The sequence below is a fragment of the Lepidochelys kempii genome, chromosome 20 (genome assembly GCF_965140285.1).
Source record: "Lepidochelys kempii isolate rLepKem1 chromosome 20, rLepKem1.hap1, whole genome shotgun sequence".
Classification (NCBI taxonomy): domain Eukaryota; kingdom Metazoa; phylum Chordata; order Testudines; family Cheloniidae; genus Lepidochelys; species Lepidochelys kempii.
Window position 1 is genome coordinate 25,644,887 of NC_136399.1, and position 15,070 is coordinate 25,659,956.

The following is a 15,070-nucleotide window of genomic DNA, read 5'->3' on the forward strand; positions in this document are numbered from 1 at the left end:
AGAGGGCGATATTCCTACCCCCCAGATGAGAAAGACCCCCACACACACATCAGATCTCAATTCACTTGACTTTAACCCCCTCAGCCTCACTGGGATGTGCTGAATTCACAACTGCGGGGAAACCTGGAGCCAGTCACAACCCACCTCCTCAGCCCCTGGGAAGCTCCAAGGGCTGAACTCCCACTGATTTCATTTAGCAGCAAGGGCCAGAGCCTCAGCCGGTGTCAAACAGCCCCACCCACACAATGATGCTACCTTGATCTACACCAGCTGGGGATCCAGCCTCATCCACTCCAGTGGCTCTGTCAGCTTTTAAAAGGGACAATCCAGGCTCAGACGAGACGCTGAGCACCACACGGTGATGTCTGCCCAGCAGCCCTCGCTGTGACCTGTGCTCAGAGCTGGCAGCTCAGCGTGGGGGAGATTTGGCCCTGGGGGAAGGTTTCATTAGGGTCAGGGCAGCAGCAGGGCCCCGTGTGATGGGACAGTCTGTGCAGGCAGAGACAGAGGTGCCAGGGGCGTGATTCTGGTCTCCCGCTGTCTCAGCCTGGACTGCAGCACTGGGGGTAAATGGTGGCTCGGAGCTGCTGCCCCTATAAGCAGTTGGGGGCTGCTCTGAGGGCTGAAATCTGGGCAGCCCCCCTTGAGGAGACAAGCCCAGAGGGGGGACCAGTGCTGCAAAGCTGGAGGTCCCAGGATGCTCTGCGGTGTAAATCTGGAGTCGCTGACTCCCAGTCCAGGTCTGCTCTAATCACTACACCACATTCTCCTCCCAGAGCTGGGACCAGAACCCAGGAGTCCTATTCTCAGCACTGGGAGGGAGGGGACCTTACAGGTTGGAGCAGGGATTCCCTAGCTCCGCATTCCCCTCTCTGAAATGGGGACAATCCCCAAGCTTGGTGCCTATCAGCTCAGGGCAGAGACCGCGACCGAGATCAGAGTCCCCCTCCGGCTGGGCGCTGCCCAGACCCCGACTGAGGTCAGGGATCTCGCTGTTCTGGGCACCACACAGACACACAGCGAGAGACCGTCCCTGCCCGGCAACGCTCACCGAGACAAAGAGGGTGGGAGGGGAAACTGAGGCCAGAGAGGGGACGGGACCTGCCCCAGGTCACCCAGTGGTAAAATGGCAGAGGTGGGCACAGAACCCAGCAGGCCGACACCTGGAAAACCACTCGCTGACCCTCCCCCACACAGTCACAAGGAGCGGGCTTCCCATTGAAAGTGACTTTAATTGAGCATCGCTCCGTAGTGACCCTGCTGGACGGTTCAAGGCTACCCTGCGTGACTGGCTCACACTCACTCCAAACAAGGGCGGTTTAAGGCGGGGGAAAGGCCCAGAGACAAAACCAGCTTTGGGGGCTGTTCTAGGGATGCCCATCACCGTGGCATCTGAGGCCCAGACCCTCAGAGACACCGACATAGCTCCGAGGCTCGGGGCCAGGCTGCCTAGGGATGCGCCGGAAGGGGTCGGGGCTACAGCTCCAGCCTGTCCCCTAACTGAGCTCCAGGGCTGCCCGAGCCAGAGCTGGGAAAGGGGTTTCGGTCCCGCAAGGGGCAGGATGCAGGGGCTGAGCTGAGGACCGTCGGAGGAGGTGGTTTCCGATGCCTCCCTCACTGACCTGCGGGGGGCGCCCCCTCCTGGCGCAGCGATGGCTCTAGGAAAGGTCTCTCGGGCAAGACATGTCTGGGAGCAGGCAGCTGGGCAATGCCCAGCCCAGCTGGAGGTGAGGCAGGAAGCCTGTTGCTGGGGGCCACGCCGGCACGTGTAAGTCTGGGGGCGTGCAGGTGTCTGGCGAGGCACCTGCTACTGTGCCCCTGCGATTGTGTCGGGCCTGTGGGTGTGAGCGTGAGCGCACCTGTCTGGGCAGTGATGCGGGTGCAGAGGGGTAAGCATTGTGTCGGGGGGGGAGGGGGCCAGACTACAGCTGTATTTGTACCTGGGGGCTTGTCTGTATATTCGGGCGTGTGCGTGAGACTGGGTGCGTGTCCACGTGTTTGTCCGCAGAGGTTTGTATTCGGGCAGGGGCGTGTGTACATGCGTGTGCATTCATGCGGGGGGGGCGAGCGTGTATACAGGCGTGTGCAGAAGTGTGAGCTGGGGCCCTGAACTCCCAGGAACAGGAGACCCCCTTCCCTCCCCGCTTTGCGCAATACCCTTAGAGCTCCGGAAGGGGGCAGACGTGGCAGGGACAGAAGGGAAAGGACCCCTCCATGCAGGGGCTTGGAACAGAAGCCACCAGACGTGAAATTAGCGCTGCAGCCATGTCCTGCCAGCAGGAGACAGGCGCCCCCCAAACTGACTGCCTACCCCGGGCACCCCTCCATAGGAAAACATCAGGCAGTACAAATGAACAGCCCCCCCCGGGGGAATTAAAACACCCAGGGGCTGAGCCACGGCTGCCTGGGCCCCCAGTCACTGGAGCAAGGTCCCTCTGATCGGCCCGTCTCCGGCGGGGGCTCTCGATGCCCATCCCAGCGCTGAGGGCGGCCAGCGGCTGGCGGGGCTGGGATCACATGACAGAGCAACACTGGCAGGTCTTCTGCTTGCGTCTGCCCGCCTCCTGCCCCTCTGCCAGCTGGGGGTGGGCGGCGCTCCTGCCCTGGCACGGAGAGCCGGGGTTGGCTGAGGCGGTCGTGTACGTCGGGGCCTCTGGGCTCACGGCTGCCAGCGACTTCAAGGTGCCAGCTCCCGGCTGCGGGCTTCTGGCCATGGGATCTAGTGGCGCCTTCCGGCCTGTCCAGAGCCTGGAGGCTTCCTTGAGCAGAGGCTGCTGCTCCGCGTGGAGCTTCCCCAGGTTTTCAGTGGTTTCTTCTGCAGTCGATGAAACCGGGCCAGCATCGTTGCCTCCTTTCAGGGCCACGCTTTCCCCGGGTCGGGCAGGCACCTGCTCCAGAGCGGGTGCTCTGCCAGGTGGCAACTCCCCTGGGGTAAGCGGTACCTCCCCGTGAAGTGCAGGGATTGGCTCTTGGCTGGAGGGGATCTGGCTGTGGAATGAATGTTTAGCCTCCTGGGGTGAAGGGATCTGGTTCTGGAAAGCTGCTTTAGCTTCTTGGGGTGAAGGGATCTGGTCCTGGAAAGATGTGTTAGCGTCCTGCAGAGAGGAAGGGATCTGGTCCTGGAGAGCTGCTTTAGCTTCTTGGGGTGATGGGATCTGGTCCTGGAGAGATGCATTCGCTTCCTGCAGAGAGGAAGGGATCTGGTCCTGGAGAGATGCATTCGCTTCCTGCAGAGAAGAAGGGATCTGGTCCTGGAGAGAGGAAGGGATCTGGTCCTGAAGAGCTGCTTTAGCTTCTTGGGGTGATGGGATCTGGTCCTGGAGAGATGCATTCGCTTCCTGCAGAGAAGAAGGGATCTGGTCCTGGAGAGATGCATTCGCTTCCTGCAGAGAGGAAGGGATCTGGTCCTGGAGAGATGCATTCGCTTCCTGCAGAGAGGAAGGGATCTGGTCCTGGAGAGCTGCCTTAGCCTTTTGTGGTGAGGGGATCTGGCCCTGAAGGGATGTTTTAACTTCCAGCAGAGACAATGGGATCTGGTCCTGCACAGTTGGGATCTGGTTTTGCATAGATACTTCAGCCTCCTGCAGAGAGGAAGGGATCTGGTCCTGCATAAATTGGATCTGGTCCTGCAGAGAGGAAGGGATCTGGTCCTGCAGAGCTGCTTTAGCTTCTTGGGGTGATGGGATCTGGTTTTGGAGAGCTGATGGGATCTGGTCCTGGAGAGATGCATTCACTTCCTGCAGAGAGGAAGGGATCTGGTCCTGGAGAGCTGCCTTAGCCTCTTGTGGTGAGGGGATCTGGCCCTGAAGGGATGTTTTAACTTCCAGCAAAGACAATGGGAACTGGCCCTGCACAGTTGGGATCTGGTTTTGCATAGATACTTCAGCCTCCTGCAGAGAGGAAGGGGTCTGGTCTTGGACAGCTGATGGGATCTGGTCCTGGAGAGCTGGGATCTGGTCCTGGAGAGCTGCTTTAGCTTCTTGGTGGGAGGGGGTCTGTCCCTGAAGAGCTGGGATCTGGTCTTGCAGAGAAGTTTTAGCCTCCTGAAGAGAGGAAGGGATCTGGTCCTGCAGAGCTGGGATCTGGTCCTGCAAAGAGGCCTTCGTCTCTGTTCCTTCTCCCACCCCTGCAGCCTGGGGATGCTCTGCCCCAGGGGACACCTGACGCTCCTGTTCCCTAGCAGGCTCCTGCCACATAGGGCCTGTCCCCTGGGTGGGTCCCAGCTCCTCTGGCCTCTCTGGTTCTGCTGCCCTGCCCTGAGCCCTCTGGACAGCCTCTGCCTCCTCCATTCCCGTGGCTCCTCTGGCAGGCTCGGCCGAGATCTCCCCCTCTTCCACGACCCCTATCGGCTCCTCCAGCTCCCCGTCCGGCTCGGGCCTTGGGGAATCGAGGCAGCAGTTCTCATCCTTCAGGACCTGCGTCTCCCCCTCCTGCACCCCGGATTCCCCCTCCGGCCCCTCTCTGCTCCCTTGCCTTGCCAAGCTCTCCTCTAGCCCCGCCGTCCGGGGCATCCTCTCCTCCATCCCGCCGTCCCGGGCGTCGCTCGCAAGGGCGGGCGGGCTCTGCAGCTCCTGCTCCATCCTTCCGTCCCAAGCCTCCTCCAACCCATTCTCTCCCCGGGGAGCTTCCCCCTCCGTCTCCGGGGACGTCCGCCCGATGGCGTCCATGCTGCCCACTTCCTGGCCCAGGTGGTTTCTAATGATCATCTCCACCTTCCCCATGCCCAGCTTCTCCAGCTGCTTGGCAGAGGCTCCTGCCCCGTCATCCTGAGTTCCCAGAGAAGCAGAGCTGGCTTCAGTCTTGCCTTCCCCAGGGCCGATCCCCTCCACGTCAAAGGGACCTTGAAGGCAAAAGAGAATGTGGGTCAGCCCCTTGGATCTCTCCCCATGGCCCGGGGGAGGGGGATCTGTCCCAAGGCGGCTGAGGAGATACTGGTCTCTAGGCAACAGCATCACCTGGGGGATCCTTCAGACTGGTCCCCAAGTGGGAGGCCCCCTGCTAAAGGTGGTCATTACTTCAGGGGTCCGTGGGCTTTGCCCCTTCTCCTCCCCCCATTACAAAGCGCTTCACAGACCTCTCTGGACCAAGACGCCCCATGGTGGGCACTGTGGGAGATCAGTCCCATTTGACTGGTGGGGAAACCGAGGCACAGACGGGGAGGTGACTTGTCAGCAGAGGGGAGCTGGAGGGCTCAGCCACCCTGTGACATAGGATGCAGTGTGCCCAACTGGGCCAATCAAGACGGCGGGAGCAGCAACTGGGGCTATAAGGGATCCAGGAGAATCAGAGAGGGAAGAGATCCTGGCAGGAGGATGTAAAGGGCCCTGGGGAGAGGCTGAAGGTAGCAGAGGAGTTGGCCAGGCTGGGGAAGGCTGAAGGCAGGAGTTGCCTACTGAGCTGGAGCCGAGGGCCAGAGGGTGGGTCTCTGAGAGGGAGTGACGGAGGCTCCCCAGCTGAGCAGGCACTCCCAGTGGGGGGAAAGGGGTCCCCTGGGAAGAGTGGGGCTGGTGTGCCAGGCCTGGCAGAAGGCCAGGAGAGGACTGAAGGCGAACCAAGGAGCGGTGAAAGCCGCCAGAGCGTGGTGTGTGCTACACTGATGGAACAGATGTTGTGGGATTTTAAGGGCTCCATGCTCTAGATCTGGGGGTGATAAACTGTCTCTGGTAAGGGGTTTTTTTTTTATAACACCCTGGGCCCCAGGAGGGGTAGCAGAGAGGCAAGAGAGGCAGCCGTGGTGTCTTTGGGGCCCCACAGGGAATGGTACACTAGTCCAAGGCCACCTGGGGAAGTTGTGGCAGTCAGGAAAGGAACCCAAGGGTTCTGGTTCCCCATACCCTCATCGCCCCATTGCGCCAACCTTCTATCCCCCAGCTGAGATCAGAACCCAGGAGTCCCGGCTCCCAGCCCCCTGCTCTAACCACTAGACAAGTCTTCCCACACAGAGCCCAGAGGTCCTGGCTCCTAGTCTCCCTGCTCTAACCACTAGACACTACTGCCTTCCCAGAGCTGTGGACAGAACCCAGGAGCCCTGGCTCCCAGCCCCCCTGCGCTAACCCTTCCCATGCAGGAATCCCCAGGCTGCCCTCTAGTGCTGGCCTAGCTCCCGGGCCGGGGCTCTGGGAACGATGGAGCACCGCCCCATGCACCGCCCCGTCCGAACGCTCACCTGCTCCCGACACGTCCCCATTCTCCAGGCTCTCCCGGGCTGCCGCTCGCATGGCCCTCTTGGGGGGGACTGGAGCCAGGCGGAGGGCAGGTTCGGTCTCACAGCCACATCCGCCCCCACCTGGGGTTGGTTGGAAGGCAAAGGAGGCTGGGTTGATCACCGAGACAGGCTCTCCTGCGCCCTCCCTTCTCTGCCCTGCCCCAGAGGGACCCCCTATGGGGAGCAGAGCCCCCAGGACACATTCAGTCCCAGCCCTATCAATATTACACTGGAATGCCCTCTCCCCCGTCACCAGCCTCGATGCTCCATGGGCTGCCCTGGGACAAGCCCCCAGAGCAGGGGCCGGTCCCCTCTCTTGCCCACGAGGTCGGCTTCCAGGCATGCAGGCTTTCCCCAGGCCCCCCAAGCCTGCGTTGCAGGGTCCCGCTCCCTCCCTGCACGCTGCGGCACCATCCCAACGCTGGCTCACGCCCTGTGGCTGCCACCAAACCGCCCCCATTCCCTGAGCCTCGACCCCCTTGTGCCTTGGCCCTGCCGAGCCCCCCTGAGCCTCAGGAAGGAGCCTATCCACGACCTTCTGGGGAAACCAGACCCGGCCGCTTTCCCCGCCAACAGGGAACAACTCACCTGCCGAAGCAGAACCAGCCCCACGGGCCTGAAAGAGAGAGATGGGAGCCTTAGGGGGTGGGGGTGACAGCTTGGGGAGGGAACTGGGGGGCATGGGTGGCCCAGAATGGCTCCTGCCTCCTGTTTTCCAGGGGTCAGTTTTGCTTCATCTGGGGTTGCTTCTGCAGCCCAAGAAGGAAGCGATCGACGCCCAAAGGAAACATAAGGAGAACCCAGGAGTCCTGAAAAGAGGCCAGAGGCTCAGACACAGAACTTGGGGGGAGGAATTTAGGCCACAAACTGTAGAGACAAGACAGCCCAGGCAGGGGAAGGGAGAGAACACGAGCCGCGCTGCGGGGGCAGACTTAGCTGGCCAGTGGCCTGTCTGGGGGTAATTAGAAGGATCTGACACCCCCCCCCCCCGCCCCTGAGGGATGGGCAGCAGGAATGGGCTGGGTGGGGGCTGGGAGTTCACAGCCGGGCTGTGCTATCTGCATAGCCACAGACGGATGAAGCAATGGGGCCCATCCAGGCTGGTGTCCCACGGGCAGGCCCTCACAATGGGCTAACCCCCCACCCCCCCCATATCTTCAGGGGGACTGAACCCGTCCCATCCCCCGCTGCCCTCTTACCTGCCCCATGTGCCCACCCAGGAGCTAATTGTTGGGAGCACGCAGAGGGAGGCCCCCCCCAGCTTGGGAACGGCGTGCGCCCCCCCCCTTGCCCCACAGCTCCCCCTCTTCCTGGGCTGTTGCCGCATGCGCTCCCCCCACCTCCTGCACCCGCAGGTGCCACCTGCCCCATTGCATTACCTCACAGGTGCCCCCTGCCCCCTTAGCATCTTCCAAGGCCTCCTGCGGCCTGCCGCGATGCTCCGGGTTATTCAGCTGCTGCATCTGGGACTGGAGGCTGCAGAGAGGGGGAGAGAAAAGCTCCCAGGCTGGGTCCCTTTCCACAGGGCTGACCCTGCTCCCCGGCCACAACCAGGCTCCCAGGCAGGAAAGCAGAGAAGCCGAGCTCAAAATTCGGCCATGTAGAATTTTGCCCTGGCCCCTGCCTGTTGGGGGTACAACCCCACTGGCCTCTTACAATGTCCCAGGAGCAAAAACTAAAGCACAGGCCCCTGCAAGTCAGGACACCTGGGTTCTATCCCTGGCAAGATGTTTCCCTTCATTGTGCCTCAGTTTCCCCTCCCATCCTTTATGTATTTAGCCTGTGAGCTCTCTGGGGCAGGGACTCTCCCTCGCTATGTCTGGGCAGAACCTGATGCAAGGGAACCCTGATCTATCTACACATAATAATACAGGTCTAAAGGGAAATCTCCTTTATATGGGAGCAGTATAGGGGCTAAACACATAGGTGAATAGTTCCGATTCCACGTGCCAGACTGAAGGGGTGTCTTCCTCCCTAGCATGTACGTTCACACGCACTCACCCCTGCCAGTTTTTCCCATGTGCACGCCAGTTTCATTGGCTTTTCTAACCTGGCTGGTTGAAGTGGTGGGTTCCATATAAATGGGCATTTTGAAATTATATCACGTTGCCAATAGCCTTCTTGTTCATTACATGTTCACGTGCACGGGCAGTATGGTCCAGGGGTTGGAGCAAGGGGGACTGGGAGTCAGGACTCCTGGGTGCCCTGTCTCCGGTTTTGAGAGTCAGCTAAATCTCTGGTTGTGATTAGGTGTATTACGGTAACGCATAGGTGCCCCAGTCACAGACCACGACCGCACTGTGCTAGGGGCCTGTAGAAACAGGACAAAAAGACAGTCCCTGCCCTCAGAGCTTCCGATCTCAGTCTGGGACAAGAGACACCAGCTGGTTACCGGCAGGCCAAGGAAACAGCATGGCAGGCCGTGCTGTCTGCTCACCAGCAGCCTGGCCTTTCTCGGGTTGGTTGCAGGCCTCCTGGCAAAGGGGAGGGATTTGCAGGTGGCTAACGAGGCGCTTGGTGGGGGTTTACGGGAAGCTGCTCCCAAGCAGGGAGAAAGCACCACGGGGCTGGTTTGCAAAGGGTCCAGGCCGGTGCTAGAGGCTGGGATCAGGGGACGGGAGTTGGCAGCTCAATAGTGAATGAGAGACGATTGGTCTGGTGGGGAGAGGCCGTGAAAGAGAAGACAAGCAGCTTATGTTCACACGATGGATAAGGGGGAGCTGGGGGAGGGATGCCCTGGTCTGAGCAACTGTAAACCTAGAGGCTAGAGCGGAGGCACTGGGAGTCAGGATTCCTGGGTTCCATTCCCAGCTCTGCTCCTGCCTCACTCTGTGGCCCTGGGCAAGTCACTCTGTGCCTCAATTTCCCCCTGCCTTGGCAAAGCGCTGTGAGATTGCTGGGTGAAAGCAGCTCTGATTGGGCAGAGAGATCTCAAAGGCCCCTTTAGACGGACGGACCCCGGGGAGGGGGTCCCCCGTGGGCAGGGGTAAAAAGTTCAATGCGTGTGACTTGCTCGGCTGTGGCTTGTCTTGTCCCTCGTTCTGAGCGGTGATTTAATCCTGCGGAGCACTGCTCACTCGGCATTCAGTCACCTCCCCGCCCTGTGTCCTTTTGGTTCCCTCCACACTTTGCCTTTGTGACAGCTTCTGTGTTTTAGACCGTTTGTCTGCTTTGGAAATGTCCGATTCCTTGGCTGCGTTTTACGTGCACGCGTCTTCCGGTCCAGACAGGAGAGGGGAGCTCTTGGGTACGGGGTAGGGGGTGAAGTACGGAGGGCTCATGTCCCCCACCAAAAGTTTGGGGGCCAATCCCCAATTCCAAATCTGGCTGCTTCCACCTTGCTTCCCTAAAATCCCCAACACATCTTCCTTCCTGTCCCGAACTGCTGTGTGGCTGTTAAACAGCTGCACGCCTCACCCCAGAGATGGCTGCGTTTCAGCATCGAGCGAGCAATCCCCAGGCAGCTTGCTGGGTGGGAGTTAATCAGCGGCCCTGCCCTGCCCTACCCTGAGAGGTGGCTGCAGCTCAAGGCTGAATGAGTAATCCTCAGTGCTGCATTGCTGTGTGGCTGTAAAGAGCTGCCAAGCCCCGCCCCAGAGGTGGCTGCATTTCAGTGCTGGGTGAAGCATGTAAAATGCTTTGTGATCCCTCCCGGGGAAGAGGCCTGAGGGCTACAGCTGCAGATCTCCCCTGTGACGTACCCGCCGCCCTCCCCTTACCTGGACAGATCCTGCTCTAGCTCCTGGATGCGGGACTGTGCCTGCCAGAGCGGGGAGGTGGGGTCGTTCTCGGGGGGCGGGCATGACCCCTCCATCAGCCACCGGTCTCGCAGGGACTTCCTCTGGGGGAAGAGAGCAGAGCGTCCTCTATCAGCCTGCCCCTCCCGCCACGCCCTGGGTCGAGGCCATGTGTGCACAGTGACAGCCAGCCACGCACCCGTGCGGTCACGCACCCACATGGCTGTGGACACGCCCACGTGTTCTACCACAGCTCCTCACCCCCCAGCACACGTGTCCTTGCCATTGCTCCTGCTCCATGCACACGTGTGTCCAAGTACACAGACCTGTCTCCGGGGACATACGGACACGCATGCACGGACTGGCCCCACTGCCACGCAGGCTTCGTGCGCCATGCTAGCCCGTGGATGCGTAAATGTGCCCACGCAGGGACACAGAAACGCGCGTTCACACGCGCAGACAGCCCCAGCCCCACACACGGGAGCACACACCCGCCCGCGCCCCCACACTCACGCACTTCAGCACCTCCCCCGGCCCGAGGAGCCGGGCAGCAGGCGGCCTCTGACGGAACTCCCCTGAGCGGGGGGACCCCCAGGCGGGAAAAGTGGGGTGGCGGGAGCGGATTCCCTGCCTTGAGCAAAATGCACATGGCCCCTCCCCCCAGCCCTGCGAGGGGGAACAGCAGCTCCCCGCAGCCCACATCAAGGCTAAGGGCTTTGCCCTGGGACAGCGGCAATGGGGCTCGGGTAGCCGCCACCCTGGGGGGATGCTGGTGTGGGTCAGGGGGCTGCTGTGTCCCTGGGCAGGGGAGCCTGGCTGGAACCTACCACCTCCCAAATCCCCCAGCAGCCAGCACCCCACGCTGGCAAGCCACAGGGACCCTGACACCCTCTCTGCTGGGCCAACCCCCAGCAGACCGCACCCCCCAGCTCCCCTAACCCCCCCCCACGTCCCTTAACCCCCTCCACAAAGCCCACCCTCACGAGACCCCCCAGCTCCCCTACCCCCCCCCACGTCCCTTAACCCCCTCCACAAAGCCCACCCTCACGAGACCCCCCAGCTCCCCTAACCCCCCCCCACACACGTCCCTTAACCCCCTCCACAAAGCCCACCCTCACGAGACCCCCCAGCTCCCCTAACAACACCCCCCCCCATCCTCCAGCTCCCCCCAAGTCCCCCCGCCGTCCCCAGTCCCGATCCTGGTACCTTGAGCTGCTGGGCTCGGACTTTCTCCTCCTCCAGCTCCCGGCGCGCCCGGAGGATCCGCTCCTGCACCTTGCGCCGCCCCTGCAGCCGCGGAGCGACAAGAGCGAGGCTGGAGCCGCCGCCCTGCGGGGCCAGGCGCGGCGAGCCGCGGACAAAGGGCCCTGGGCGGGGGAGCCCACGTGCGCGGCCGGGGCTTTAACCCTCCCGCGGCCAGTGGGGACCCTGCGGAGCTGGCACGGGATAGACCCGGCCCAGGGCACCCGCGTGTCCCTGACACTGTTCAGCCCGTGTGCACACAGGTGTTGTCCCCTGACCCGGTTCCCCACCCGTGCACACGTGTGTCCCTGACACTAGTCACCCATCTGCGCACACGTGTGTCCCTGACACTAGTCACCCATCTGCACACACGTGTTGTCCCTGACCCGGTTCCCCACCCGTGCACACGTGTCCCTGACACTATTCACCCATCTGCACACACGTGTGTCCCTGACACTATTCACCCATGCACACGTGTGTCCCTGACCCTGTTCCCCACCCGTGCACACGTGTGTCCCTGACACTAGTCACCCATCTGCGCACACGTGTGTCCCTGACACTATTCACTCATGCACACGTGTTGTCCCTGACCCGGTTCCCCACCCGTGCACACGTGTGTCCCTGACACTAATCACCCATCTGCACACACGTGTTGTCCCTGACACTATTCACCCATGCACACGTGTGTCCCTGCTGCTGGTCACCCCACATGCACACGCGTGTCCCTGACACTATGCACCCCGTGTGCACACACGTGTTGTCCCTGACCCTGTTCCCCACCCGGCACCTGCGTGTCCTTGCTTCTGTGCATTCCGAGTGCACACGCGTGTCCCTGACACTAGTCACCCATGGACATGCACGTTTTCCCTGACCCTGTTCCCCACCCGTGCACACGCGCCCTTGCCTCTGTTCATTCTCTGAGTGCGCGTGTGGCCCCCCCCCACTTTCCATGCCCCTATGCCCATGTGTGTTCCAGTTGCTGTTTGCCCTCGTGCACACGCATGTCTCTGTTGCTGGTCACTTCCGTGTGCACATGCCTCCCGCCTGCTGCATCACACCCTCTGTGCACACGTGTGTCCCTGACACTATTCACCCCAGGCGCACAAGCCTGTGACAAATGCTGCTCACACCCACGTCCATGTCGTGTGGCCCCATGCATATCGCTACCCCCACATGCCTGCTGCCCCGGCCCGGCCCCTGGCCCGATTCCCCTTCTCCCCCATCCCCCTGTCCCGGGCTGCTGCGCCGGGGCTGGGCAGGCCTCCAGGTCCCTCTCTCAGCCTGAAAGGCCTGGACCAGAGAAAAGCTGCTTCTGGAGCCACTGCCTGCTGAATAATTCATTTGTTAATGCCAGGCGGGGGTGGGGGCGGGGGGGGGCAAGACGAGGGGAGCCAGGGCTCAGGTTACTCCCCTGGCTGCTAAGAGCTTCCTGCCTCCAGGATTCAGCCCAGCCCATGGGCCTGCAGAGAGAGGAGGCCACTGCTGTGACGAACAGGCCAGTTCTCAGCTCCAGCAGGCCCAGAAACTGGGCTCAGTCCCCCTCCGCCCAGCACCTGTTGCCTGGAGCTGGACGGCTGGACGGCTGGCTGTGGGGGGAGCTCGGGGCTAGTCCAGTGCCAGTCTCCCCCAGCAGGGGGCGCTGTGGGGAGCGGGGCAGGAGCTCCTGGCTACTCCACTCCACTCTCTGGCTCTTGGAGGCATATTTGCCCTTTGTCGAATTGGATTCCTCTGCCCCTGCACGACCTCTGCCACTGCCCCCGGGGGCACCAGCTTGGGCCTCTCGTGTGCCCTGGGCTGCTGACTCACTGGGTTCTCCCAGAGCGGGGCAAGTGGCTCCACTAGGGGAAGCCAAAGGACGGACAGCGGGGGGGCGATGCCGGCCAGGGGCCCGAGGCCTGTCTCAGCTGGGGTCCCTGGGGGTGGGGAGGGGTCCACTCACCACGATGGCCTCCAGGCGCTGCGTGTACAGCGAGCTCTCGGTCATCTTCCCTCTGAAAGACAAACCAAGCCTGGGGATGGCCAAAGGTCGAGCGGCACCAGCTTTCTCCTCCGTTCCTGCCCCCTCTATCGCTCCTTCACGTGCTCCTTTTCCTTCCCTTCTTTCCCTCCCTCTCCCATTCCCCCTCTCTGGGTCCCTTCCCCTCCTCCTGCCTGGCCGAGAAGCTGTGGCATTTGTGGGATTCAGCAGCAAGTCTGGACAGGACGGAAGGGGACTTCAAACTTGCTCTCGGCCTCAGCAAGAGCTGGGACCACGCCACATTTGCGGGCGGGGGGGAGCTCCACTCCCCTCTGCACCCCCACAAGGCTTCACACCTGTTTCAAAAATCAGCTGGCACTTTTTCCCCCCAGCGCAACCCAAGTTACTATGTTTGCAATCCCAGTCCCGGGCTTTCCCAGCAGGAGGTGCTGGCTTTGGGGGCGGGGAGGGGGGCGAGCTCCTGGCTACTTCGGTCCTGGCCTCTCCCAGCGGTGGGCACTGCAGCCAGCCTGCCATGCCGCACCCAGCCACTTCCTCTGCCCCTGCCCCAGAGGCCCCCATGGCCCCTGTGGTGCAGAGGAGCCCAGGGGAGTACCGGTGCTGGCAGAGCAGAGTGGGGAGCGGAGCCGGCATCTGGCTCATATGGGGGGCACTGGGAGGGGCTGGAGGGGACATCGCCAGGGGCAGATGGACCCCAGGCATTTGGGATGCTGGCAGGATCCTGGTCTTGGTACCCTGCTGGGCAAAAATTCCAGGGAAGGGGCTGATGTGTGTATGGGGAGGGGTGGGGGGATCTCTGCTCTGGGGAGGGGCCAGGTTTGGAAGAAGGTGTGGCAGAGGGGCCTTGCCCCATGCAGCTTGCCCTGTGGTGTGGGGGCACAGAGAGCAGGGGCCGAGCAGGGGAGGGGGCACATCAGCTATGGGCATCGGCTCTGGAGCTGACCAAACCTCCCCCCATCTCTGTGCAGGAGGCAAGGGCTTGGAAGGGGATGAAGTGGGGACCCTGTCCTGCCCCCCTGCCTTGGGAGGTTTGGAGGAACAGGGTTTGGCAGCAGGGGCTCTGGTTACTGAAGCTGGGCCAGAGCTCCCCTGGTGGGGGTTCCCCTTCAGGTCCTAGCACGTTCAGCAATAGACTGGGCCCCCTTTTTGCTCCTCTCTGGGGGCCGAGTCACCTGGGGGGGGCGTCACCTCCCCACCACCCGGCCCAGGTGCCTGGGTCTGCGGGGGGTCATAGACACGCAAACAAACACGGTGTGAAGGGCTGACAGTGTGAGGCCGGCGGGGCCTGGGAGGGGAAGGGAGTGGAGCCGCCAGCTCCTCTGGGCGTCCCCCGCAACACTCGCTGAGGCGCAGCTGCACCGGGATATGGACAGACAGACGCTGAGGAGCTCTGAGGACAGCGGGATCCGCGCTGGGGGACTGGCTGGCTCCGTGCCCGTGCCTGGGCGTCCGGCGACGCTGCAGGATCACACTTGCCAGACCCAGGTCTCACGGCCTCGCTAACGGGTCCACACTGTGCTCAGCCGACCTTCCGGCTCAGCTCTGCGGTTCGACCTGCATCCACACTGCACAGTGACAGGGCTCTGCCCCGAGTCTCACCCTCCTGGCAGGGGCCACGGGCCCAAGTCCCAAGGGGTTCCTGGCCCAAGTCAGACTGATTTGAGTGTGGACGGAAGGGGGATTGGGCTCAAACCTGAGTCGGAACTCGGGTTCATGGTGCAGTGTAGACATACCCACAGCCTGAGAGACACACACGCACTGCGAGACACATAGACAGACTGGGACCCCCCCACACACAGGGGCCCAGATGCTGGCTGAGCGCCGCTCTAGGAACTCCTGTCTACACTAGAAAGGGTTTGCCAGCAGAGCTAGACCAGAGCAGCCGTACGGGCAAACTCCCCCAGTGAA

The 15,070-nt window shown here is 62.1% G+C and overlaps 1 protein-coding gene across 1 annotated transcript in view; it reads right to left on the reverse strand.

Moving 5' to 3' along the window:
- Nucleotides 1–1,212: 1,212 nt before the first annotated feature.
- The window catches only part of PALM3 (paralemmin 3), a 28,785-nt gene continuing 14,927 nt past the window's right edge, over nt 1,213–15,070 (reverse strand). Inside the window, exons 2-8 of the mRNA XM_073318112.2 lie at nt 13,124–13,175; nt 11,149–11,229; nt 9,925–10,046; nt 7,585–7,681; nt 6,794–6,821; nt 6,167–6,286; nt 1,213–4,840 (exon numbers count right to left, since the gene is read on the reverse strand). Of these exons, the coding sequence (XP_073174213.2) occupies nt 2,514–4,840; nt 6,167–6,286; nt 6,794–6,821; nt 7,585–7,681; nt 9,925–10,046; nt 11,149–11,229; nt 13,124–13,168 (2,820 nt within the window). The 5' untranslated portion in view covers nt 13,169–13,175 and the 3' untranslated portion in view covers nt 1,213–2,513. The remainder of the gene's footprint in view (nt 4,841–6,166; nt 6,287–6,793; nt 6,822–7,584; nt 7,682–9,924; nt 10,047–11,148; nt 11,230–13,123; nt 13,176–15,070) is intronic.